Source organism: Macaca thibetana, chromosome 17 (assembly GCF_024542745.1).
Source record: "Macaca thibetana thibetana isolate TM-01 chromosome 17, ASM2454274v1, whole genome shotgun sequence".
NCBI classification, from domain to species: Eukaryota; Metazoa; Chordata; class Mammalia; order Primates; family Cercopithecidae; genus Macaca; species Macaca thibetana.
The window spans coordinates 75,904,250-75,930,487 of record NC_065594.1 but is presented as its reverse complement, the minus strand read 5'-3'; the positions used below and the strand labels follow the sequence as shown (position 1 = coordinate 75,930,487).

At 39.7% G+C, this 26,238-nt stretch overlaps 1 protein-coding gene across 5 annotated transcripts in view; it reads left to right on the top strand.

The window, feature by feature from the left end:
* Window positions 1–1,673: 1,673 nt before the first annotated feature.
* The window catches only part of UGGT2 (UDP-glucose glycoprotein glucosyltransferase 2), a 248,017-nt gene continuing 223,452 nt past the window's right edge, over window positions 1,674–26,238 (top strand). For 4 of the 5 annotated variants that reach the window (XR_007720872.1, XR_007720873.1, XM_050766712.1 and 1 more), the window contains exons 1-3: window positions 1,720–1,956; window positions 18,305–18,387; window positions 25,712–25,842. Coding sequence is in view for 3 of the 5 variants with exons in the window: in XM_050766712.1 (XP_050622669.1) it covers window positions 1,799–1,956; window positions 18,305–18,387; window positions 25,712–25,842 (372 nt within the window). In the remaining 2 variants the exon portion in view is untranslated. Of the gene's footprint in view, window positions 1,957–18,304; window positions 18,388–25,711; window positions 25,843–26,238 lie in introns of all 5 variants that reach the window. The other variant, XM_050766710.1, reaches the window with a different exon arrangement.

Genomic DNA, 26,238 nt, shown 5'->3' with positions numbered 1-26,238 from the left:
AATGGGGAGTTAATTAAAGCAAATAATTGTGAAAGATTCGTAATGTATTTTTCTCGTATACACTACGGATAGAAATGAAGCGCATTTGCCTTAGCTTTCTACTTTCTTTCCATAAAGCAAGGATTCTTCAATCTTCATGGAGTCCCCAATAACATGTGAAGTATTGTGCTAGGTACTGCAAGGGATGCCAAAGATGAACAAGGCATGGGTTCTGGGGGAATATACCATCTCTCACAGGAGAAATAAATTAAGTACCGTACTCAAGTATTAAAGTGAGAACTTAAGTGCTATAAGGCAGTTACAATAAAGAGGAAATGTAAAGGAAGGATAGATCATACCAAGTAGGATAAATCAGGAAATGAAGGCTAAACTTTGGAAGTGAGAAATTATTCTGAAAATTAGTGGAATAGGGTCTTCTAAGGAAGGGTACTGACTAAGCAAATGAAACGAAAAAAGGGAATGACTATGTTTCTGCAACTTCAAGAGATCCAGTTTCCCTACAGGGCAAAGGAGTAACAGGAGAGAAAAAAAGCGATGAATCCGTGCGTCCCATAAACTATTTTACCATATATTTTACTCTGTCAAAACAACTATCACTTATTGGGCTTTTAATTTTTTTAATTTTTTAAAAATTTTTTTGAGATAGGGTTTCCCTCTATCGCCCAGGTTGGAGGGCAGTGGCGCAATCACCGCTCTCTGCAGCCTGGACCTCCTTGGCTTAAGCGATCTTCCCGCCTCGACCTTCCAAAATGCTGGGACTACAGGTGTGAACCACTATGCTCATGCTTATCAGCACTTTTCTGTGCACGTTTACATTAATCCTCTAAATCACTTCTCTATCTTTCATGTGCATAGGAATCACCTGTGGTTTCCGTTAAATTGGAGATCTTGATTCATTAGGTCTGGGGGCAGGGCCTGAGCTTCTGCATTTCCGTTGAGTTCACCGCCTGTGCCTACCCTGGACCACACCTTCGAATGGAAAAGGCTCCAAGTGTGATTTCTAGCCACTAGTATTAACTCGGAACTTGGCAGAAATAAAATGCAAGTTCTCGGCCCCCACAAGGGATCTACTGAATCCGAAACACTGTGGGGAGGCCCGCCACTCTGCAGTGTTTTAACAAGCAAGTGATTCGGTTTGAGAGCCACCCGTAAGTCACGGGTTTCCTAACATGATTGCACACTGGAATCACCTGCGGATTTTAAATAACACTATTGATGCCGCATCTCACCCCCGTCCCGAGATTCTCAGGAATGGGGCGTGGCCTTGGCGGCGGCGGTGGTCTAAAAGCTCTCCCAGGTGATTCCAATCTGTAGTAACACTTGAGAACTGCGTGAGGTGGGGACTTCAACTTTTACAGGCCTTATTTTACTCCTATGTAAAAGGTGGACAATATCCAAGTGGTCCTGACTTTGCTTCCAGATTTCGGCAACTCTAGCCAGCCCTAGTTCGGTCTGGAGAGCCCGCTTCCCGCCCAGTGTCCCAAGGCCTCTGTCCGAGAACCCAGGGTCCCGGGATCGGACCCGTGGGAGCATCTGTGACGCCGCTCAACAACCCGGCGCCGCCCCGGCGGCTCGGACGTGGCCCAGTGTCCGGCTGGCGTGGGCTCACCAGGCCGCACCCACTAAACCGCGCCGGAGCGGGACACGCATGCGCCGGCCCGGACCCGGCACCCAGTAACGGACTCCAGCTCCCCCCACCGGAAGTGGGCAGTAGCGCTCCGGGAAGAGCCGTCCGAAGCGTGGCGGCCGCAGACTGTGGGTGCTGGGTCCGAGGGACTCGCGCTTTTGTCTCCGTGCCATGGCGCCAGCGAAGGCCACGAACGTGGTGCAGCTGCTCCTGGGCTCTACCGCGCTGTGGCTTTCGCAGCTCGGTGCCGGGACGGTCGCCGCGTCCAAGTCGGTGACGGCCCACTTGGCCGCGAAGTGGCCGGAGACCCCGCTGCTGCTGGAGGCAAGGTGGGTACGGGCCGGGCCCTGGTCCGGGCGGCTGTGGGCGCGCTGCCACCCTCAGCCGCGCTCTCTTCGTGCTCGCAGTGGGTGTCTCCTCGCTTCCACCCGGCTTCTCCAGACGCCCCCGCTCTGGCCCTGAGCATCACCACCTCCTTCCCTCCCGACTGGGGGCGGCTTCTCGGTTCCAGTGCAGCACTAACTTGCAGTTCCTTTCCCCCTCAGGTCTTACTTTACCTACAGTTTTTAAAGCTTCTTTGCTCTGCTTTAATTTGTTGGGATGTATTAGCATTTACGCGTGGCACTTAACGCAAGCGCTTCCACTGGGGTAGGCAGTTCTGTTCAGCAGACAGTGCTTGAAGTACCTAGTTTCGTCATGATGACATCATACCATCAGCTCCTAGGCTTGCTATGGGGAGGGCAGCTTCCTGCAAGGTAATATTTTTCCCGAATCCCTTCCAACGGAATTAGTTCATTAATTAGTTCATTACCCATCACTTACTCTGCAGGACAAAACTTCTAGCTATTGCATTTTGCCCCTTAGTATTCCAATAGTTGAGTAAAATTAGAAAGTTCTTTCTCTTAGCAAAAATGAAGTTTTACACCAATGACTTAATGGATGCACCACAGCAACAGCATGTGGCCCTAAAAAGAGACTCCACTCCACATAAGTTGCATGTATTTGATGGTAAAATAGTTAAAATTTTTTTTTCATTTCTGTAGGTTATTGGGGAACAGGTGGTGTTTGGTTACGTAAGTTATTCAGTGGTGATTTGTGAGATTTTGGTGCACCCATCACCCCAGCAGTATATACACTGCACCCAGTTTGTAGTCTTTTATCCCTCCCTCTCTTCCCAACCTTTCCCCCTGAGTCCCCGAAGTCCATTGTGTAATTCTTATGCCTTTGCATCCTCATAGCTTAGTTCCCACATATCAGTGAGAACATGAGATATTTGGTTTTCCGTTCCTTACTTACTTCACTTAGAATAATAGTCTCTAATCTCATCCAGGTTGCTGTGAATGCCATTAATTCATTCCTTTTTATGACAGAGTAGTATTCCATCATATGTATGCTGCAGTTTCTTTATCCACTTGTTGATTGATGGGTATTTGGATTGGTTCAACATTTTTGCACTTGTGAATTGTACTGGTATGAACATGCATGTTCAACTATTTTTTTCATATAACTTCTTTTCCTGTGGGTAGATACCTAGTAGTGGGATTGCTGGATCAAATGGTAGATCTATTCTTGGTACTTTAAGGACTTCCCCACACTGTTTTCCACAGTGGTTATACTAGTTTACATTCCTACCAGCAGTGTAGAAGTGTCCCCTGTTCGCTGCATCCATGCCAACATCTATTATTTTTAAAAAAATTTTTTATTATGGCCATTCTTGCAGGAGTAAGGTGGTATCGCATTGTGGTTTTGATTTGTGTTTCCCTGATCATTAGTATGTTGAGCATTTTTTCATGTTTGTTAGCCATTTATATATCTTTTGAGAGTTGTCTATTCATGTCCTTAGCCCACGTTTTAATGGGACTGTTTTTTTCCTGCTGATTTGAGTTCCTTGTAGATTCTGGATATTAATCCTTTGTCAGATGTATAGATTGTGAAGATTTTCTCCCATTTTGTGGGTTGTCTGGTTACTCTGCTGACTATTCCTTTTGTCGTGCAAAAGCTCTTTAGTATAATTAAGTCCCCGCTATTTATCTTTGTTTTTATTGCATTTGCTTTGGGGTTCTTGGTCATGAAATCCTTGCCTAAGCCAATGCTAGAAGGGTTTTTCTGATGTTATCTTTTATAATTTTTATAGTTTCAGGTCTTAGATTTAAGTCCTTGATCCGTTGAGAGTTGGTTTTTGTATAATGTGAGAGATAAGAATCCAGTTTCATTCTCCTACATATGGCTTGCCAAGTATCCCAGCACATTTTTTTGAATAGAGTGTCCTTCCCCCATTTTGTTTTTGTTTGCTTTGTCGAAGATCAGTTGGCTGTAAGTATTTGGGTTTGTTTCTGGATTCTCTATTGCATTCCATTGGTATATGTGCCTGTTTTTACACCAGTACCATGCTGTTTTGGAGACTATGGCTTTATAGTATAGTTTGAAATCAGGGAATGTGATGCCTCTAGATTTGGTCTTTTTGCTTAATCTTGCTTTGGCTATGTGGGCTCTTTTTTGGTGCCATATGAATTTTAGGATTTTTTTTCTAGTTTTGTGAAGAATGATGGTAGTGTTTTGATGGGAATTGCATTGAATTTGTAGATTGCTTTTGGCAGTATAGTCATTTTCACAGTATTGATTCTACCCATCCATGAGCATGGGTTATGGTTCCATTTGTTTGTGTTGTGTATGATTTCTTTTAGCAGTGTTTTGTAGTTTTTTTCCTTGTAGAGGTCTTTCACCTTTTTTAGGTATATTCCTAAGTATTTTATTTTTGTTGGAGCTATTGTAAAAGGGGTTGAGTTCTTGATTAGATTCTCAGCTTGGTCGCTGTTGGTATATAAGAGAGTACTGACTTGTGTACATTAATTTTGTGTCTGGAAACTTTGCTGAATTCTTTTATCAGCTCGAGTAGCTTTTTGGAGGAGTCTTTAGGGTTTTCTAGGTGTATAATTATATCGTCAGTTAACAGTGACAATTTGATTTCCTCTTTGTTAATTTGGATGCCCTTTATTTCTTTCTCTTGTCTGATTGTTCTGACTAGGACTCCCAGTACTATGTTGAAGAGAAGTGGTGAGAGTAGGCATCCTTGTCTTGTTCCAGTTCTCAGAGGGCATGCTTTAAACTTTTCCCCATTCAGTGTTATGTTGGCTGTGGGTTTGTTATAGATGGCTTTTATTACAATGAGGTATGTCCCTTGTATGCTGATTTTGTTGAGAGTTTTAATCATAAAGGGGTGCTGGATTTTGTTAAATGCTTTTTCTGAGTCTGTTGAGATGATCATGTAATTTTTGTTTTTAAATGTGGTGTATCACATTTATTGACTTGTGTATATTAAACCATCCCTGCATCCCTGTTATGAAACCCACTTGATATTGGTGGATTATCTTCATGATATGTCGTTGGATTCGGTTAGCTAGTATATTGTTAAGGATTTTTGCATCTATGTTCATCAGGGATATTGGTCAGTAGTTTCCTTTTTTGGTTATGTTTTTTTCCTGGTTTTGGTATTAGGGTGATACTGGCTTCATAGAATAATTTAGGGAGGATTCCCTCTTTGTCTTGTGGAATAGTGTCAATATGATTCATACCAATTCTTTGAATGTCTGGTAGAATTTGGCCGTGAATACGTCTAGTCCTGGACGTTTTTATGTTGATAATTTTTTATTACAGTTTTTAATCTCATTACTTGTTATTGGTCTGTTAAGGGTATCTAATTCTTCCTGATTTAAGCTAGGAGGGTTGTATCTTTCCAGGAATTTATCCATCTCCTTTAGGTTTTCTAGTTTATGCACATAAAGGTGTTCATAGTGGCCTTGAATCATGTTTTGTATTTCTGTGGTGTCCGTTGTAATATCTCCCATTTCATTTCTAATTGCGCTTATTTGAATTTTCTCTTTTTCTTTCTTGGTTAATCTTGCTAATGGTCTATTAATGTTATTTATCTTTTCAAAGAACTAACTTTTTGTTTCATTTATCTTTTGTATTTTTTTTTGGTTCCAATTTCCTTTAGTTCTGCTCTAATCTTTGTTATTTCCCTTCTTCTGCTGGGATTGGGTTTGGTTTGTTCTTGTTTCTTTACTTCCTTGAGGTGTAACCTTAAATTGTCTGTGTACCTTCAGATTTTCTGATGTAGGCATTTAGGGCTATGAACTTTCCCCTTAGCATAGCCTTTGCTGTATCCCAGAGGTTTTGATAGGTTGTGTCACTGTTTTGTTCAGTTTGAACAGATTTTTAATTTCCATCTGGACTTCATTGTTGACTTATTCAGGAGAATGTTATTTAATTTCCATGTATTTGCATGGTTTTGAAGGTTCCTTTTGGGGTTGATTTTCAGTTTTATTCCACTGTGGTCTGAGGTCTGAGAGAGTGTTTGATATAATGTCAGTTTTCTTAAATTTATTGAGGCTTGATTTGTGGCCTATCGATGGTCTATCTTGGAAAAAGTTTCACGCACTGATAGTGAATAGAATATATATTCTGTGGTGGTTGGGTAGAATCTTCTGTAAATATCTGTTTAGTCCATTTTTTTCCAGGGTATACTTTCAATCCATTGTTTCTTTGTTGACTTTCTCTCTTGATGACCTGTCTAGTGCTATCAGTGGAGTATTGAAGTCCCCCACTATTATTTTGTTACTGTGTATCTCATTTCTTGAGTCTAGTAGTAATTGTTTTATAAATTTGGGAGCTCCACTGTGAGTTGCATGTATATTTAGGATTGTAATATTTTCCTGTTGGACCAGGCCTTTTATCATTATATAATGTCCCTCTTTGTCTTTTTTAACTGCTGTTGCTTTAACGTTTATCTCATAAGAATAGCTACTCTTGCTCGCTTTTGGTGTCCATTTGCATGGAATATCTTTTTCCACCCCTTTACCTTAAGTTTATGTGAGTCCTTAGGTGATAGGTGAGTCTCTTGAAGACAGCAGATGGTTGGTTGGTGAATTCTTATCCATTTTACAATTCTGTACCTTTTAAGTGGAGCATCTAGGCCCTTTACATTCAATGTTAGTATTGAGATGTGAGGTACCATTCTATTCATTGTGCTATTTGTTGCCTGTATACCTTATTTTTTTAATTGTATTTTTGTTTTATAGGTCCTGTGAGATTTATGTTTTAAGAGGTTCTGTTTTGATTTATTTCCATGATTTGTTTCAAGATTTAGAGCTCCTTTTAGCTGTTCTTGTGGTGCTGGATTGGTAGTGGCAAATTCAGCATTTTTTTTTGTCTGGAAAAGACTATTTTTCCTTCATTTATAAAGATTAGTTTTGCTGGATACAGAATCCTTGACTGATAATTGTTTTAAGAGGCAGCAGGTAGGGACCCAATCCCTTCTAGTTTGTAGGTTTCTGCTGAGAAATCTGCTGTTAATCTGATAGGTTTTCCTTTGTAGGTTACCTGGTGTTTTTGCCTCACAGCTCTTAAGATTCTTTCCTTCATCTTAACTTTGGATAACCTGATGTCTACGTGCCTAGGCGATCTTTTTGTGTTGATTTTCCCAGGTGTTCTTTGAACTTCTTGTATTTGGATGTCTAGGTCTCTAGAAAGGGTGGGGAAGTTTTCCTCAATTATTCCCCCAAATATGTTTTCCAAACTTTTAGATTTCTCTTCCTCGGGAACACTGATTATTCTTAGGTTTGGTCATTTAACATAATCCCAGACTTCTTGGAGGCTTTGTTCATATTTTCTTATTCTTTTTTCTTTGTTGCATTGGGTTAATTCAGAAATCTTGTCCTTGAGCTCTGAAGTTCTTTCTCCTGCTTGTTCAATTCTATTGCTGAAACTCTCTAGAGCATTTTACATTTCTATAAGTGCGTCCATTGTTTCCTGAAGTTTTGATTGTTTTTATTTATGCTATCTATTTCACTGAAAATTTCTCCCCTCATTTGTTGTATCATTTTTTTGATTTCCTTAAATTGGGCTTTGCCTTTCTCTGGTGCCTCCTTGATTAGCTTAATAACTGTCCATATGAATTCTTTTCAGGTAAATTAGGCATTTCACCTTGGTTTGGATCTATTGCTGGTGAGTGAGATTTTTTGGTGGGTGTTAAAGAACCTTGTTTTGTCATAGTACTAGAGTTATTTTCTGGTTCCTTCTCATTTGGGTAGTCTCTGTCAGAGGGAAGGTCTAGGGCTCAAGGCTGTTGTTCAGATTCTTTTGTCCCATGGGGTGTTTCCTTGATGTAGTACTCTCCTTCTTTTCCTACAGATGTGGCTTCTTGAGAGCCAAGCTGTAGAGATTGTTATCTCTCTTCTGGATATATCTACCCAGTAGGTCTAACAGGCTCCGGGCTGGTACTGGGAATTGTCTCCACGGAGTCCTGTGAACTGTCTGTGGGTCTCTTAGCTGTGGATACCAGCACCTGCTTTGCTGAAGGTGGCAGGGGGGTGAAATGGACTCTCTGAGGGGCCTCACTTTTTGTTGTTTAATGCGCTATTTTTGTGCTGATTGGCCTTCTGCAGGGAGGTGGCCCTTTCAAGAGAGCATCAGCTGTGGTAGTATGGGGAGCATCAGGCAGTGGGCGGGCCCTAGAACTCCCAAGAGTATATGCCCTTTGTCTTCACCTACCATGGTGAGTAGGGAAGGACTATCAGATGGGGTCATGGCTAGGGCATGTCTGGGCTCAGACTCTCCTTGGGTGGGTCTTGTTGCAACTGCTGTGGGAGATGGTGGTGCGATTCCCAGGTCAATGGAGTTATATTCCTAGGAGGATTATGGCTGCCTCTGCTTTGTCATGCAGGTTGTCAGGGAAGTGGGGGAAAGCCTACAGTCACAGGCCTCACCCAGCTCCTGTGTAACCCAAAAGGCCAGTCTCACTCACTCCGTGCCCCACCCAACAGCACTGAGTCTGTTTCCAGGTGATGGGGCTGAGAGCTTGCCCCAGGCTACCAGCCTCCCAGCTGCAAATGCAAATAGGGCTGTCATGCTTCCCTACCTATGGAGTTGGCACACCAGATTCATGCCCTCCCCCAAGTTCTGGCCAGGAGATTTCTTGTTCAGTTGGAATTGTTACAAGGTTCAGCTGGAGGTTTCCTTCTCCCTGTAGCCTCTTCCCAGTGCCTCTGGCAGCCCTACCCAAGGAGCCCTGTGAGGCAAGGCAGAAATAGCTTCCTAGGGGACCCAGAGCGTCCACTGGGCTTTTCCCACTGCTTCTTCTTCTCCTGTATTTTGCTTGGCTCTCTAAATTGACTCAGCTCCAGGTAAGATCAGAATCTTCTCCAGTGATAAACACCTTCGGGTTCCCCAGTGAGGGTGTGTGTTTGGGGGCAGACAGTCCCCCTTTCCCACTCTCAAGTTTGGGTACTCAGAGTATTTGGAGTATCTCCCAGGTCCCACAGGAGCAATCCACTTCCTTCAGAGGGTCTGTGGGTTCTCTTGGCTTTTCTGATTTATTCCTGCAGTAGTTCTAGAGCAAAAGTTCAGAATGCAAGACTCCGCACGCTGCTCTGTCCATTTGAGTGGGAGGCTAAAACGGTTTTTATTGAATACCTGATTCTAGCTTAGTTTTGATCCCCTTCCTTTATCCTTTCTCCAGTGTTTGTTTGCGTAGATCTGGTCTCACACTTAGCTCCAAATCAGTCTAACTTCCTGCAGCCTTAGACTGCTTGTTAACAGTGTCTGGCTTTAATTTGCCTCAAGAGTCTTAGAGTTGGAACTGCTGTGTGATGCTCCTTAAGGTCCTTCACAGTCTGGCCCCAGTCTGATTTACAAACCTCATCACTTGTACAAATGGTCCCCAACTTATCATGGTTCAATTTAGGATTTTTTTACTTAACTATGGGTTTACCAGGGTATTAAATGCATTTTTTACTTATAGTATTTACAACTTAGAATGGGTTTATTGGGAGGTAACTCCATCTAAGTCAAGGGGCATCTGTAGTAGGTTGAATGCTGGCCCCCAAAAAGGTATGTCCACATCCTAACTCCCAGAACCTGTGAATGTTACCTCATTTGGAAGAATGTCTTTGTTAATGTAAGTAAGGATCTTGAGATGAGATCATCTTGGATTATCCAGATGGGCCCCAAATCCAATGTCATTTTGAGAGACAGAAGAAGAGAAGACACAGGCAAAAAGGAGAAGACCATGTGAAGTTAGAAATTGGAGTTAGGCAGCCTCAAGCCAAGGAACAGCTGAAACCACCAGAATGGAAGAGTTCTCCCTTAGAGCCTTCCGAGGGAGCACAGCCTTGCCAACACCTTGATTTTGGACTTCTGGCCTCCAGAATTGTGAGAGAATAAGTTTCTGTTTTAAGTCACCAAATTTTTCATAATTTATTAAACAGATCTAGGAAACTAATACAGATTTTGGACCAAAAAGTTGGGTGCTGCTGTATCAAATACTCAAAAATGTAGAAGTAGCTGTGGAGTTGGGCAGAGGCTAGAATAATTTTGAGAAGTTTTGGTATTAAAAGCCTACACTGCCTTGAGGAGACTGCAGAAATCTGGACATTAAGGGTGATTCTGCTGAGGGCTTAGAAGAGATTAAAGGGCATAATTGAAAAAACTTCTGTCATTAGAGAGAATACTTACATCATCCTGAAGAGAATTCCAGTAGAAATATGAACATTGAAGTCTGTTGTGGCTGCAGCTCAGAAGGCCGCACTCAGAAGTGTGAGAGACACTATATTGGAATCTAGAAGAAAGGTAACCCTTGTTATGTAGTGATAGAATACTGGCTGACTTGGTTTGTACAGTTTGTGGAAAATATCTTGAAAGTGGTGAACTTGGATATGAACTGAGAAGATTTCCAAGCAAAGCGTTAGAAGTGCTGCTTGGTTTCTCCTTGTTGCTAATATTAAAGTGAGAGAAAGAGATAAATTTAAAAAGGAACAGGTAAGGAAAAAGGAACCAACACTTGATTTAGGAAGTTCTCAGCCTATCCAGATCGTAAAGTGGGCTACAACTAGGAAACTCAGCGTTAGGAATGGGTGCTCTGGAAAGACAGGAACCTGGCAGGACGACCTTTTGCTGAATGGGTTAAGCATGTGATTCATGGGTCCCCTCAACCATCTCAGCAGAAGCTTGGTATAAAGAAGATGGGGATATCCAGGAAGGATCTGGGGAGGATCTTTGGGTAATGATGTGGCTCATGGTGAGATATACAATAGTCTTACAAAGTTTTTGGGAATGTATTAGAAACACTGCCATCTTGGGCCAAAAGAGACAGACAAGACAAAACGAAAGAAGGCTGTTGGACTTCCAAAATTCTATAGGCAGGAAATTGACTGATAGAGCTACTTGGCTGTAAAGATTGTGCTGCCCTTTCAAGAAAGAAAGAATAACTCTGCAGACAGAACCATGGCAGGCAGCACAGAGGGTGAAGCATCAGGCCACAGAGAGTTATTCTCAGGCTTTGGAACATAATGGAAATTTGCCCTGCTGGATTTTGAACTTGCCTGCGACCAGTGACCCCTTTATTCCTTCTATTTTTTTTCCTCTGAGAATTAGAGCGTCCATCCTGTGCCTGTCTCACCATTGCATTTTGGAAACATAACTTGTTTTCTAGTTTCACAGATGGACAGGGGAGAATTTTGCCCCAAGATGGATCATACCCAGAGTCTCACCCATACATGATTTAGATGATAAAATTTGTAAATGGAATTAATGATACTTACATGAGATTTTGGACTTAGAATTGATGCTGTAATTGGTTGAGTTTTTGGAGGTTGTTGGGGGCTAGAGGGTGGCTTGAATGATGCCCCCAACAAAAAAAGGGCAGCTTTTAGAATCTTTTGCATTAACTCTGCTCAAACCTTGACTTCAGACTTTTGGCCTCCAGAACGATGAGAATAAATTTCTCTTGCTGAATAGGTTAGACCTGTGATTCATGAATCCACTCAACTATCACAGCAGAAGCCCAGTATAAACATGGGGTTATCCAGGAAATATGTGTAGAGGATCCTTGGGTAATGGTGTAGTAGCCCTAGGATAGTAATATATCATTCTATTATAGTCTTCCTCATAGATAATGACTTGTGGGCATACCATATTACTCTGTCTTGCCTGATACTTTCCCATGACAAAATTAATAACTTTCTGTTATTCTCTCATAACATTTGGCCAGTATTTCTGTAATAATCCTTATTGTAAGGTATCGTATATGCTAATCTCTGTTGTTAAAATGTGAGCCTCAGAGACAAAACTGGTTTTTATTCATGTTTATTTTACCAAGGTACAGTACACAAAAGTTAGGCACTCAATAATGCTAATTCAACAAAAGATACTTTTTATAGGAAAAGGTATACTTTAAGCCACGGTCAGAATTACCTCTACAATATACCTTAATTGTGGAAACTAGTTTGTCCTTGGAAAATCCAGAGAGGATGCTCAGTGTTATCTCATGTGCCTTATTGTTTTGTTGTAAACAAATCAGAATTGTAGGAGGTCCTTTATTATATACACTAAAATCTTTCTCTCTATACCTTTTATCTACTGATCCTCTCTTTCAGAACCAAATCTGTTTCTGTGTGTGACACATTGTCTGAGAGTAGCAGGCCAAAAGCCTGTAGTTTCTTCAACTACTGCACTTCCAAAATTTTATTTTGTACAGTTCGTTATTCTGCTGTCCTTCAATTTGTTTATGTTTCTCTTAAATCAAAATTGTAGGAAAATCAAAGAGGTTGAGAAGAGTAAGTGTGGAAGTGGAAGAATTGAAGAGCATTGAATAGGTTGAAGGAGCTGGGCAGATAGTAACTTAAGGAAAATAATGTGAGAGCAAGTAAGGGAAATTTCTAAGAATAATGCTTTAAATCCAGAAATTGAGCTTCCCAACCAAAATCTGTAAATGTGTTTGTGTATATAGATACATGTATGTGTATATATATATGTGTATATATGTATGTGTATATATATGCGTGTATATATGTGTGTGTATATACACATGCACGTGCACACACACACAGGTATTTTTCAGTTCATCCTGGAAATTTGAGTGCATAACTTGAGTATAGTCCTATATAGGAAGTGAATGAGGTATGTCCCCCGTATAAAGAAATTTATAATAAAATTTGCGGCCAAGCGCAGTGGCTCACACCTGTAATCCCAGCACTTTTGGAGGCCGATGCGGGCGGATCATGAGGTCAGGAATTTGAGACCAGCCTGGCCAACATGGTGAAACCCTGTCTCTACTAAAAATACAAAAATTAGCCAGGTGTGGAGGCACATGCCTGTAATCCTAGCTACTCAGGAGGCTGAGGCAGGAGAATTGTTTGAATCAGGGAGGCGGAGGTTGCAGTGAGCTGAGATTGCGCCTGCACTCCAGCCTGGGCGACAGAGCGAGACTCCATCTTAAAAAAAAAACATTGGCTAGAGGTGATTATAGGCTGAAGAGCCTAGCATTTTACAATATGTATACCTTAATTTGTATATCTGAACTGCATTTATTCTACTTGTGTTGATCTTATTGAAAACATTTTTGAAATTCCACTTATAATTGCTGTCAAATTCTTTAGTGCGTATAAAAACACCTTTTATAGAAATAACTTTGGATGGAATTTTTTGAAGAAATGTAGTTATTTCGGGCCATATATTTTATAAGGCAAGTGAACAATTGGAAATGCCAGTTTGTTACCTTTAAAAAAACTTTGTCCAAAAGAATGAACTGGGTGGGCATGGTGGCATGTGCCTGTAGTCTCAGCTACTTGAGTGGCTGCAGTGGGAGGATCGCTTGAGACCTCCCAGGCTCAAGTAAGCCATGTTTGCACCACTGCACTCCAGCCTGTGTGACAAAGGGAGATGCTGTCCTAAACAAACAAACAAAAACGTTGTTCAAAGGTAATATCTTACCTTTTACCAGGTGCAGAACTGGTTTAGATGGTCTCAAGGATGTTTCCTCCTCAGTGATTAATAATGAGGTACCAGCAAATGGCCTCTGAGATTCCAGAAGAGTTCCAAAAGTGCTTAGAGCAGTGGTGTATTGAAGGGATAAGTTTAAGTGAATACTTTTTTTTCCTTCAACTTTTAAGTTCCAGGGTACGTGTACAGGATGTGCAGGTTTGTTACATAGGTAAATGTGTGCCATGGTGGTTTGCTGCACACATCAAACTATCCCCTGGGTATGAAGCCCGGCATCCATTAGCTTTCTTCCTGATGCTCTCCGTCCCCTTGCACCTTTCCAACAGGCCCCAGTGTGGTGTTACCCACTATGTGTCCATGTGTTCTCATCATTCAGCTCCCTCTTGTAAGTGAGAACATGCGGTGTTTGGTTTTCTGTTTCTGCATTAGTTTGCTGAGGATAATGACTTCTAGCTCCATCCATGTTCCTGCAAAGGACATGATCTTGTTCATTTTATGGCTGCATAGTATTCCATAGTGTATATATACCACATTTTCTTTATTCAGTCTATCATTGATGGGGATACAGGTTGATTCTACGTCTTTGCTATTGTGAATAGTACTGCAGTGAACATATGTGTGCATGTATATTTATAATATGATTTATATTCCTTTGGGTATATACCCAGTAATGGGATTGCTGGGTCAAATGATATTTCTGCTTCTAGATCTTTGAGGAATCACAACACTGTCTTTTACAATGATTGAGTGTAAAGCATTTCTTTTTCTCCACAACCTTGCCAGCATCTGTTGTTTCTTGACTTCTTAATAATCACCATTCTGACTGGTGTGAGATAGTATCTTATTGTGGTTTTGATTTGCATTTCTCTAATGATCAGTGATGTGGAGCTTTTTTTCATGTTTGTTGGCACATGAATGTTTTATTTTGATAAGTGTCTATTCATGTCCTTTGCCTACTTTTTAATGGGGTCGTTTGTTTTTTCTTGTCAATTTGTTTTGCATATTGTGGATTTTGCATATTAGACCTTTGTCAGATGGATATATTGCAGAAATTTTCTCCCATTCTGTAGGATGTCTGTTCACTCTGATGATAGTTTTTGTTGTGCAGAAACTCTTTAGCTTAAATAGATTCCATTTGTCAATTTTTGCTTTTGTTGCAGTTGCTCTTGGCATTTTCATCATGAGATCGTTGCTCATGTCTGTGTCCTGAATTGTATTGCTTAGATTTTCTTGTAGGGTTTTTATAATTTTAGGTTTTACGTTTAAGTCTAATTCATCTTGAGTTAATTTTTGTATAAGGAAGGGGTCCAGTTTCAGTTTTCTGCATATGGCTAGCCAGTTCTCCCAGAACCATTTATTAAATAGGGAATTCTTTCATTGCTTGTTTTTGTCAGGTTTATCAAAGATCATATGCTTGTAGGTGTGCAGTCTTATTTCTGAGTTCTCTATTCTGTTCCATTGATCCATGTGTATGTCCTTGTACCAGTACCATCCTGTACTGGTTACTGTAACCTTGTAGTATAGGTTGAAGTTGGGTAGCATGATGCCTCTAGCTTTGTTCTTTTTGCTTAGGGTTGTCTTGGCTATTTGGGCTCTTTCTCATTTTTTTCTAATTCTGTGAAGATTGTCAGTGGTAGTTTTGTTACAGGATAAGGATCCTGTGATAAGGGTTTTCGCTTTGCCAGCCGGAAACCTCTATGGCTGGTAGCACCTTTGCCTGAGTTTTGCTCAGGCCCATTGTGCTTGCTTTGTCCACTCGACCCAGCAGGCTATGCTCAGCTTGTGCTACTGGCCTGGATCCCACGCCTGCCAAGGGCGAGCTAGGTGCAGGGTGGCGATGAGTGTGTGAGCAAGCACAGGGTCCGGCCACTGCGCACAGCCAGGAATGCCGGCTGCAGTGGGGTGGGCAGCTCTGGGTACTTGCACAGGCGCCCGCTTTGTACAAGACTGTGGCTCGACCAGACATACTGCAGGTGGCTTCCACTGCAGGCACTGTGGAATGCAATGGCACCTGGAAGCTTGGAGATACCAGGAACTACACAGCCCCAAAGCGAGTGTCACAGCTCTGGCTCACAGAGCCTGGAGGTCTGGGCTCTCCGAAGGGGTGCAGCTCTTCTCTCCTTTTCGTTGCCTGCAATGTAGTGAGTGGGGTGTGTGTTTCAGCCCTGTTTGTGTTTCAGCCCTGTTTGTGTTTCAGCCCTGTTTGTGTTACAGCTCTTTCAGTCCTGCCATTTGGTGGGTTCCGAGTTCTTGTTGCATGTTCAGGAAGAATGAGGTATGTAGACAACTGGAAGGTAAGCAAGGCAAAGAGGTGCGTTATTGAGAGGCAGTATAGCTCTCAGGAGAACTGAAGTTGGTAACTCCTTTCTGCTGTCAGGTCATTCTGATGAGTGCAGCTGTCGCTAGAGAGGAGACCTGGAGTGGGTAGCTCCTTTTCACAGGCAGGTCATTCTGTTGAGTCTGCAGCCCTCAGCAGAGAGGAGAAATGGAGTGGCTAGCTTCTACCTGCAGTCACGTCGTCCTGATGTCTGGGAGAGGACACCTGGAATGGGTAGCTCCTATCCACAGGCAGGTCATCCCATCATCTGCCTGAGTTTGACTGAGTCTGGGGTTTTTATGGGCTTCAGAGGGGAGGAAATGTGTGCTGATTGGTCCTTGGGAGGCCCTGGGTAGGCCCAGAATAAAACATCGTAAATTCTCACTCCAGTCTGTGGAACAGGTAGCCCAGCCCCCAGGCTTCAGATTGTCCTTAGCTTGAAGGTGAGGCTTCACCCGGCACCCATCCCATTTTGCCCATCTGCTCCCTGCCACCATTAACCTGCCATCTACTGTGTCCATGGCACCCAGGCTATTTGCATCATGGTGTACTTTCAGGCCTGTGCCAAGCTGTCCCCAGACCCATCTCGGCCTCCCTCCCATGCCCATTGATGCCCAAAGTCTGGCGGGGGCTGAGGTGGTAGGGGGCAGGCATGTCAGCACTACCCCAAACACATGCACACCCAGCTGGGTTGTGACAGCTTCTGGGCTCAGGCGCAACTTTGTTCCACAATTGGAGCAGGGGTCGGGAGCAGGGAGAGGCCAGGCAGCAGGAGCAGGCACTTTTGAGCCTGTGGTGTACAGGGGGCTTTTCAGACCCCTAAGAGTGCAGGGATTCCTGGGTCCACAGCTGCAGGTGGGTGGTTGCAGCTGCACCCAGGGAGTGCAGGGCTCCCACTCGGCCAACTCAGTAGGAGGCGTGGGCTCCTACCTGCCTCCAGTCCCCAAGAGCACAGGGATGTCCAGGTCTGGACAGCTGTGCCTGGGAAGTGCGGGCCCTCCACCCTGCCATCTCAGAAGGGGATGGGACTTTTCACCTGTTCCCTGCTCCCACCAGCTCCATGGAATACACAACCCTGGCCATGTCTCCCTTGCTGCAGCTGGCGTTTTTGCAGCAGCCACTCTAGACGGGTCACTGCTGCCATCAGTTTAACGAGAATAGCATTGAATCTATAAATTACTTTGGGCAGTATGGCCATTTTCACAAAATAGATTCTTCTATCCATGAGCATGGAATGTTTTTCCATTTGTGTCGTCTCTGATTTCCTTGAGCAGCGGTTTGTAGTTCTCCTTGAAGAGGTACTTCACTTCCCTTGTTAGCTGGAACACTTTCTTAAGGCGATCACTTAGAAGGATCAGACTTAGGTAGATGTACAGATTTTGGTACTTGGAACTAGTCTTTTACCTATGGTTGCACAGTATATGAGCATGTCTGCAACTGTTTGGTCAAATCAGTTAAGCCTTTCTCCCTACTTAAGGTATTGTACCATCTCTGTCTTTTTCAGTTCATTGTCCTATTTAGTGTTTTCCGTTGTTTCCTCTGCTTTTAGCTTTCCTGTTTTTTCTTTTTCAAGTCATTGATTTGGTGCCATTAATAGCAAGAGTTGATTTGAAGTTACTTATTCTAAATTCCTAGAAGTTACTTATTACTCTAAATTCCTATGCTTGTTGTTTTTATGTTGATGAATTAATCAGTCTTTCTCACTTCCTTTTTCCTTTTTAGTGGCCATGTCAGACTCATAAGAATTAGTTAATCTGTATGCGTTGTGGATGTCCTTAATACTTTCCTTTTATTTTAAGCATTAGTTTAAGTTTACTAAGGCTAGGGAGGAAGATAAGGTGGGCAATAACAGATAATCAGCACCATCTGTTTGGTGGCTGTTTTGTTTCTAGCTTAAATAGTTCACCCTATTTGTTTTAGCTCTCTAGTGTTTTGATCTGTGCAGAACTAAATCTTTCGTTTATTTCATTATTTCTAAAAGGCTTTAAATGGCTTTGGCCATTTTTTCTTATATACCATGGAAATTTCATTGGGCTCTATGGCCAAAGACATTGTGCAATACACTGATTTCCTATCTTTAAAATTAAGATCTTTTCTGTTTTAAATAATAAAAATGATTTTCTACACAATTAAGTAAAGGCAATAGATAATATAACTTCTGTAAAATATTTATAGAACCAATTTTTGTTTATGTAAAACAGGTGGTCTTTTTTTTCTACTTTTTACCTTTATATAATGTTCTCTCAATTATCATTCTTGTATTTCTCAGTGGCATTTAATATGGCAAGATAGAATAACTGTCAATGTTTTAGTTGTTGCTAAGAACAAGGAAAAGCCAGAAGTAATTTCTCATGAAGCCTTTTCCTGACATGAGTATATGTTTATAGTTGAGAATGATATCTCAGGTAAGAATTATCAGTGTATATTTTTTCCAGTGTTATAGTAAATGGAAATTAGTAATTTGACATTAATTTTTAGGGGTTTTTGTTTTTGCTGTAGATATAATTTGGTTCTTGAGTATAGTTTATAGTATCTAAACCATTTTAAATTCCGTCTACTAACTGATTACTTCTATTTTTTAATAGTGAATTTATGGCAGAAGAAAGTAATGAAAAATTTTGGCAGTTTTTGGAAACTGTGCAAGAATTAGCAATTTATAAGCAAACAGGTAGGTGATGTGTAAAATTTACCTTGTAAGATTTGTATTTATGTACACATATTGTAATTTTTTTTTTAATGGTAATGCTTAAGTGTGAATACTTCACTGGGTTAGTAAATCTAACATTAAATTTGAAAATATGTTTTAATAGATACCATTCTAAGCATCTGTTTCCAAATATAAGGTTTTAATACTTTATTATAAGACACCTCTTATAATTAGTCTTGTTTGGGTATTGCATTCTCATCAAGAATAAATCAGAATTGTTAGCTGGGCATGGTGGTGTGCATCTGTAGTAGCAGCTACTTCGAAGGCCCAAGGCCAGTGAATTGCTTGAGCCCAGGAGTCAGAGACTAGCCTGGGCAGTATAGCAAGACCCTGTTTCTAAAAAAGAAAAATAAAAAAAAAAATAAATTGGCCAGATGTGGTGGCTTACACCTGTAATCCCAGCATTTTGCGAGGCTGAGGCGGAGGATCACTTGAGCCCAGGAGTTTGAGCTGTGTTCGTACCACTGCACTGCAACCTGAGTGACAGAGACCTTGTCTCCCCCCGCAAAAAATTGTTAAGATACAGTTATCTTTTTACCTAGAATTCTTTGAAATAATAATTTTGTGTCTAGTAATAGCACATTTTTTTCTTTTTTAAAAGTAGACTTAATTTGTTTTTAGAATAGTTATAAGTTCATAGTAAAATTGGACAGAAAGTACAGATTTCCTATATGCCCCCTTCCCCTACACATAAATAGCCTCCCTTGTTACCAACATCCCTCACTAGTGTGGTACATGTATATCTGTTGATGAACCTATCTTGACAGATCCTTATTACCCAAGGTCCATAGTTTGCATTAGGGTTCACTCTTGTTGTTATACATTCTATGAGTTTGGACAAATGTATACTGACATGTATATTGTGTTTTGATTGGCAGAATACTTTGACTCTTAACCCATTAAAGAAACTTTTAATACTTACCCTCAGAAAGGTAATTAATATGCTCTCATTTCACTATCTGTAAAATAGTAATTTCTGTTTTTATATGTATATGAGAATTTATACCTATATATACATATATCTTCCTCAGAATTAAAAAGTGTTTATTGTTTTTCTTAGGGTAGGTCAGTAGATTAAAGGTATTGAAATGAGATTTTAACAGCAGAGGCTAAGGGGTTAATTATTGTAAAGAAAATTTTATTATTTTCCTATCTCTGCAGGGACTAGAATAGATGACATGAATTTGGAATCCCTTAAGAGTAAAATCCTTAGCCATTTAGATGTAGAGAGATCTTCTGTTGGTGATTAAAATAGTTTATTATTTTGTTCCTGAGTGTCAATGTAAGATAAACTATAGTTTCAGATGTTTTAAATGCTCATTTACTGAAGCCTGTTTGGCTCAGGTAGCCTTGAAGTTCAGTGATTTTGTGATTTCACAAAGTAGATTTTAAAAATAAAGAGATCAGACATGCTTTTAATAACATTTTAAACTGAAATATTTCCAAAGCAAATAATTTTTCCTTTCAAAATTTTTTCCTGAAAAAATTATTTATATATAAGAAATGCTGGCGGTACTTTAGATGATGGGAATATAAAGATGAATAAATGTGATCTACATCCTCAGGACTTCATGATATAGTGAAGGAGACAGCAAAACAGTGATGTACACTATTAGGTGATAAGAGCTTTAATTGGGGTGTGCATAACATGAAAACACATAGAGGAACCTAGTCAGTGTTTGAGAGAGAGCAAGACAGCATTTTCAGTGGTGAATGCTGGAGCTGAGTTTGAATGATGAGATTTAGTCAGGTAGTAGGGAGCACAAAACAAGTAGAAGAGACCGGGATGGAATGTGTGGAGGAACTCTCACCTAAAATCCTCAATATATCTGTCCCATATATGTTGTTCTCAGTGCATGCTTTTTGGCCTTATTCAGTACTATTTTTTATTGGAGAAGCAATCCTAAAAATTAATCCTGTAAATTTCAAATTCATTTTAAGTTACTTATATCAGCATATTTTCTACCTAAATGAAATGATATACCTGGACAATCTGGTGGCAGATCATTAACAAGTTGGAATATAAGCTCAGGAGTACCTGAACTCTACATCAAGCGTATATTGAAGGAGGTCAGGTGTTTTCAGGGTTGAACCTAAATTGTATTAAAGTAAGAATTACTGATGGGACACAGTGGCTCACACCCGTAATCCCAGCACTTTGGAAGGCTGAGGTGGGCAGATCACTTGAGGCCAGGAGTTCGAGATCAGCCTGGTCAACACTGTGAAACCCCGTCTCTACTGAAAATACAAAAATTAGCTGGGCGTGGTGGTGCAGGCCTGTAATCCAGCTACTTGGGAGGCTGAGGCACAAGACTCACTTGAACGCTGGAGGTGTAGGCTGCAGTGAGCCGAGATCACACCTCTGGACTGTAGCCTGGGCAACAGAGTGAGACTCTGACTCAAAAAAAAAAAAATTACTAACTCTTAAAATGTAATTCTGTTGGCTTTATTTGTAATGGCAGAGTCTAATGCATGTGGTAATATTATTGCTGACCTTGTTAAGTGTGGAAAAGAATGGTACAAATGAGAAATATATTAATGAACAGATTTTACTGAATTTGTTTTCAAGACATCTTAGAGGGAAACATTTAATAATCCTCTGTTACTTGTAATAATTTAGGTTGTTGAATCTCCATGAGACCTTCTAAATACTCTTTACTAAATAATAAGTCTTGGTGATCCACCCGCCTAAAAAAATTGTAAATATTGAACATTTAACTTTTTGAATTCAAGTACTAGTTTTATACCATTTAATGCAATCACTTCATATTATATGCCAGCAAATTAAGACTTTTTAAGCGTTGAATTGCCTGTTTAAAAAAATTTATGTGGTTCTGCCAGACTTATGTATTTATTGATGCTTCAAGATTCAACTGGCATATTAGTTAACCTACGTAGTTTTGTGAGGTGAGAAATGTCATTCAATATTTATCTGATTTCAAAATCTCTGTTTATTTTTACTTCTTCACATGCTGCTCAGCGTATAACAATGTCATTTTCAAAGTCCTTGAAGATTTTAGTGGTTTTTACACAAATAAAGCTGTTTTTGTATTTTATTAATGGAAGAAATTTTCAAAAAATGTTAAGACTTTCTAACGTAGTTACTTTTACCCAAGAACCAGATTTGGGGAAGAATGTAATTGGAGTTTGGATGTGCCACATTTGAAATGCGTGTGAAATATCAAAATAGAAGTGTATCGATAAGCTGATATATGAGTAGAGATCTAGATTAAAAAAAAATTCTAGGATAAAGGGTAGGATTTCAGAGTGATCAACATGAAAAATGGTAATTTAAGTTATAGGGAGAAGGTACAGAATGAGAATAAAATACTGCCCAATGGCAGAACCCTGAGAACAGCAATGTTTAAGGGAATCTGATAAGAAGAACAGCACACAATAGAGACTAAGGAAGAGTACCTCTAGTGGTAGCTGAAATCCTGTAAAAATATGAGATCATGAAAACCAGGAGAATATTAAGTTGTAAGTGATTGATGTTATCAAATACTGCACCTACTACTTTTAACAATAGAGAAATTATTAGTGCCTTTGGTGAGAACCATTTCACTGGTATAGTAATCAAGACTTCAGTAAGTTAAGATGTGAGTAGAGCTTTATATATTTCTTTGTTATTTGGTCATCTAATTTCTGAGCTTCTTGTCAAATTGTCACAATCAGCAAATAACCCAGTCTCCACCCCCAAAATGTCCCCTTCCCGTAGAGCTACGTGCTATTAAATCTTTTAAGACCTTTGACTATGAAGGGAATAAGATGAGTCAGTAGCTGGCTGTGGAAGCTGCTGTTTATTTTTTTTTTAATAAGAATGATTTTTGAATATTAGGTGCCGGTAGTCAAAAATTGAGTAAAAACTGAGGTTAAAGATAAAGGCAGAGAATATTGAAGGGGTATTTTTAGTTGGTGAGCATGGATTTAGTTATTTAACAAATCAGCCAACATAGCCCAATGCATCCATTTCATAATAGAGATGATCTTGCTTGTTATATCTAAATTATAAAAGTTTACTTTCTATAAACTCCTGAATCCTACATTCACTATTACATAAGGGGCAACCTTGATGGTGACCTTGACAAAATTTGGTATCTGTTGTCAGGCACTACTCACATTTCTTTTGACTTTTCTCTGCTTTCATGGTTGACCAATCCTTTGACTGATGTAGTCATATTTTAGATGTTATTACATTAATTTTTATTTTCTTGCTGTCCTTGTAAGTATAATGTATTTTTAAGAATATTTTTTAAAATAATATTTATTTTCTATTTTGTTTTTACTGTTGAATGCGAATCTTATTTGCATTATTTTTTGATTCTTGGAGGAAAACTCACCGTTTCTCCCAAGTTCTGAGAAATCATCTATAGTTTGTTAAAGAAGTAAGAGTGAAAGAGCCAATGCTTATTCTCATATGTCAATTGTTTAAAGTTGCTGGATTAGGAAAATATTGTTTAGAATGAAGAAACTTATTTATAATATCTATTAAATATTAAAGAAATTTATTGAATGCCTATTTTGTGTGCCAGGTGTAGAAATGTACAGTTGAAAAACTATGATAGAAAAGATGCTTTCCTTCATGGTTTATAGCTTAATAAGAGGCACCAAATTTAAACAATTATACAAATACTTTTAAATGACTTTTTTTGTGAATTGATCTAGAGATGATATAGAGCTCACAATCAGACTTTATGCTGCAATTTCTCCAATTATTTCTTGGTTATATAAAGTTTGCTCTCTGGTTGATGCCTCATGAATAACTCTTGGAGAAATAGCCCTCGAGTTCTTCACGTACTTAATTGTTTATGTGTGAATTCTAAACTTCTGATTTTTAACTTTAGAGCCCCAGAGGTTTTTTTTTATTTTTGTTTTTTATTTAAACTAGAGAATGTTGCAATGCTGATCATTCTGTGTCTTTTTTTTGTTTTAGGGATGTAAGTTCATTACTCTTTTTAATTCTGGAAGGTTTTCTTGAATTATAGCTTTCTTTAATTATTCTGTTCCATTTACTTGATTTTTCTGCCTTAGGGTCTACAAATATACACATATCAATCTACTTTGCCTGACTTCTGTGTTTGTCATTTACTCTCAAGTCATTTTTCCCTTCTCTCCTTTTTATTTGTTTCACTTTTATCACTTTTCCTCTGTGTATTCTGTTTCTCCTACTCTGTTTTCCATGGTGTCTGTTTACTCTTGTGCTCCTTCTAATTTAGTTTGTGTTTTCTAGTATTATTTTCTTTCTAGTTCTTATTTGTATTCTTTCAGAAAACTTCTCATATCTCCCTCTTTTTTTGGTCATCTCATTTCTGAGCTTTTTGTCAAGAGCTGTGAAGGGGCTGGAATTTTTACCCTGTTTGCCAGCTAAAAACTTAGCTTGCCACAGTTTCAGGAATCAGATGGACAACATAAGACTCTTGGATCAGAGCTGAAAGACTATAACTGACCAGAGGAAATCTCCTGAGTGATTCATAGCTTCTTTATATCAGCCAGGACCTATCGAACTAAACTCTGAGACTTTTTATTGTCATCTTTGAAAGGATCTAATATTGGCAAGATGGACTATAGGAGGAATTTAGTCGTAAGATGCCACTAAGACATTGTTTGGGAGATATTTTTGAACTTATTTCCCTTGGCCTATAACCCTTTCTTCTTCTCTTCATTAATAGGCAGCAAAATTAAGATGACTCATTACCTGATTGACTGTACAGTTTTGTCAGAATGTCCATTGTTACTTCTCAAGCACTCTCCTCAAATGCTATTAATTGGACCATAGGACTGGGCCTTTTATTCTCCAGAAATCCACGTATCTTGTCAGCATTCCATTTTGTTGTCAGATCTGTCAAGTACTGTGAAGGGTCTGAGATGTTACCCTATTTGCAAAGATGACAGATTAGTTTCATGGATGCTGACAGAAGACCTGAGACCCCTGATTCAGAGACAGAAGGCTTTATTTCATATAACAAAAGCAATAACCACAGTGTCCACATATTTGCACTGGTTGCCTGAGCCTCAGTTCCCAGAGGACAACTTGGAGGGCCAGGTAACACCTGTATCCTGAATGGGTTGTGGTAAAGAGAGGAACTGAGGGTCAAGGACCCAGCACTTTTGGAGCAAATAGTAAACATTGTCACAATCAGCAAACAACTCAGTCTCCCAGCCAACCCCAAAATGTCTCCTTCCGGTCAGAACATCCTTTACCTCCTCTCGGAAAGAGAGTATCTGGTGTTGCAATCTGGTTTAACCACATTCTTCTTGTTATCCCTCTCACATCAGATATCCACAGGGAACTGCTCTTCATCTACCCCAACTCTGTTCTTTTGTGGGAGAAATGTCCGTCACTTGATAACCCAGTGCGAGGACATAGAGGAGAATACATTATCGGAGAATGTCTAGAGGCCAGCCTCTGTGGATGCCTGTACCGAATGGACTCCAGAGCTGCCCTATTAGTACCTTACCATCTCTGGCTGGCCCTGGAATGCATTACAGTTTTCTGACACAATGCAGTCGGTGATTATACCTAGAGAAGAGTAGAGAAAGGAAAGGGGCACAGATAGTTCTTCCCACCCCTGCTTATCCCCGTTAGTGCCACCAGGTCGTCTTCAGCTCTAAGCTGCACTTTTCTGCCTTCTCCCATTCAAGTGATCTCTGTCTCCCCAGGGGTGTTGGAGAATTTTAAATTAAATTCTAGGATCCCTCCTTCTCCTTTGTGTCTTTGAGATCTTTGAATAGGGTTTATAGTAGGCAACTTGTAGCTCAGGTTAGTTTGTTCAAGTTCCAGACAAGATGACATTTACTTTTGAAGACCTGGTTCAAATTTTGTCTCCTAAAAGTATTCTGGATACACTAATTATACTTGGCTATCGGCACTAAATCTCAGTAGAATTGATTCATACAGGTACTTTAAAATTCATTAACAATCATATTCTATAACTTTTCTGCTGTTCTTAATTTCCAGCTTGTAGGTAGGACTTATATCTTATCCTTGTAATATAACCCTACAACTTTGGAGTAAGTTGGTCTGAAATGCTGGTGTTTCCAAATAGATTTTAATGGCAAGATTATTTTTACCTGGTCTCATGTTGATTACTTGGATATTACTGGAAGATCCAAAATGAAGTTGATTATAGAACTGAGATCTTGGTTTTTCCATTTTTCTCTAGCATTATCCATAACCAAACTTCAGGTATGATTATATGACATTAAGTTAGCTTTACAGTGGAAGATGTGCCAATGTGTAGTGTATAAAATACTAACATTATTTTCTTTTGACTTCTTTTTGTAGAATCAGATTATTCTTATTACAACTTAATCCTGAAGAAAGCTGGACAGTTTCTAGACAATTTACACATCAACCTCTTAAAGTTTGCTTTCTCTATAAGGGCATACTCCCCAGCTATTCAGATGTTTCAGCAGGTGTGTAAAAATATCCAAACTGTATTGGACAAAGAGGCATGCTAGCAATGTACATAGAGCTCTTTAATATGAACATCTTTAGTTCAAAATGATCTACAAGTTTATAGTTGGTTCCATAGCCTATCATTGATTATGTTATTATTGTTGTCATTTATTATAATGTAATTGAATATATTCTGTAATTTTTATAGTTATTTGGGATAAGGAAATTATGGGGACAAATCATTGAAATGAAGTATCATAAAAATTTTAATAGAATTTTTTCAATAACTTTGAAGCATGCCTTTCCTAGGATAAAGTTGATTTTATTAAAATATTTCTTAGATTCTGCATACATATAGATGTTTTTCACTTTAATTGGAGCAATAACTTAATAGTAGTTGATGAGTTATTTTA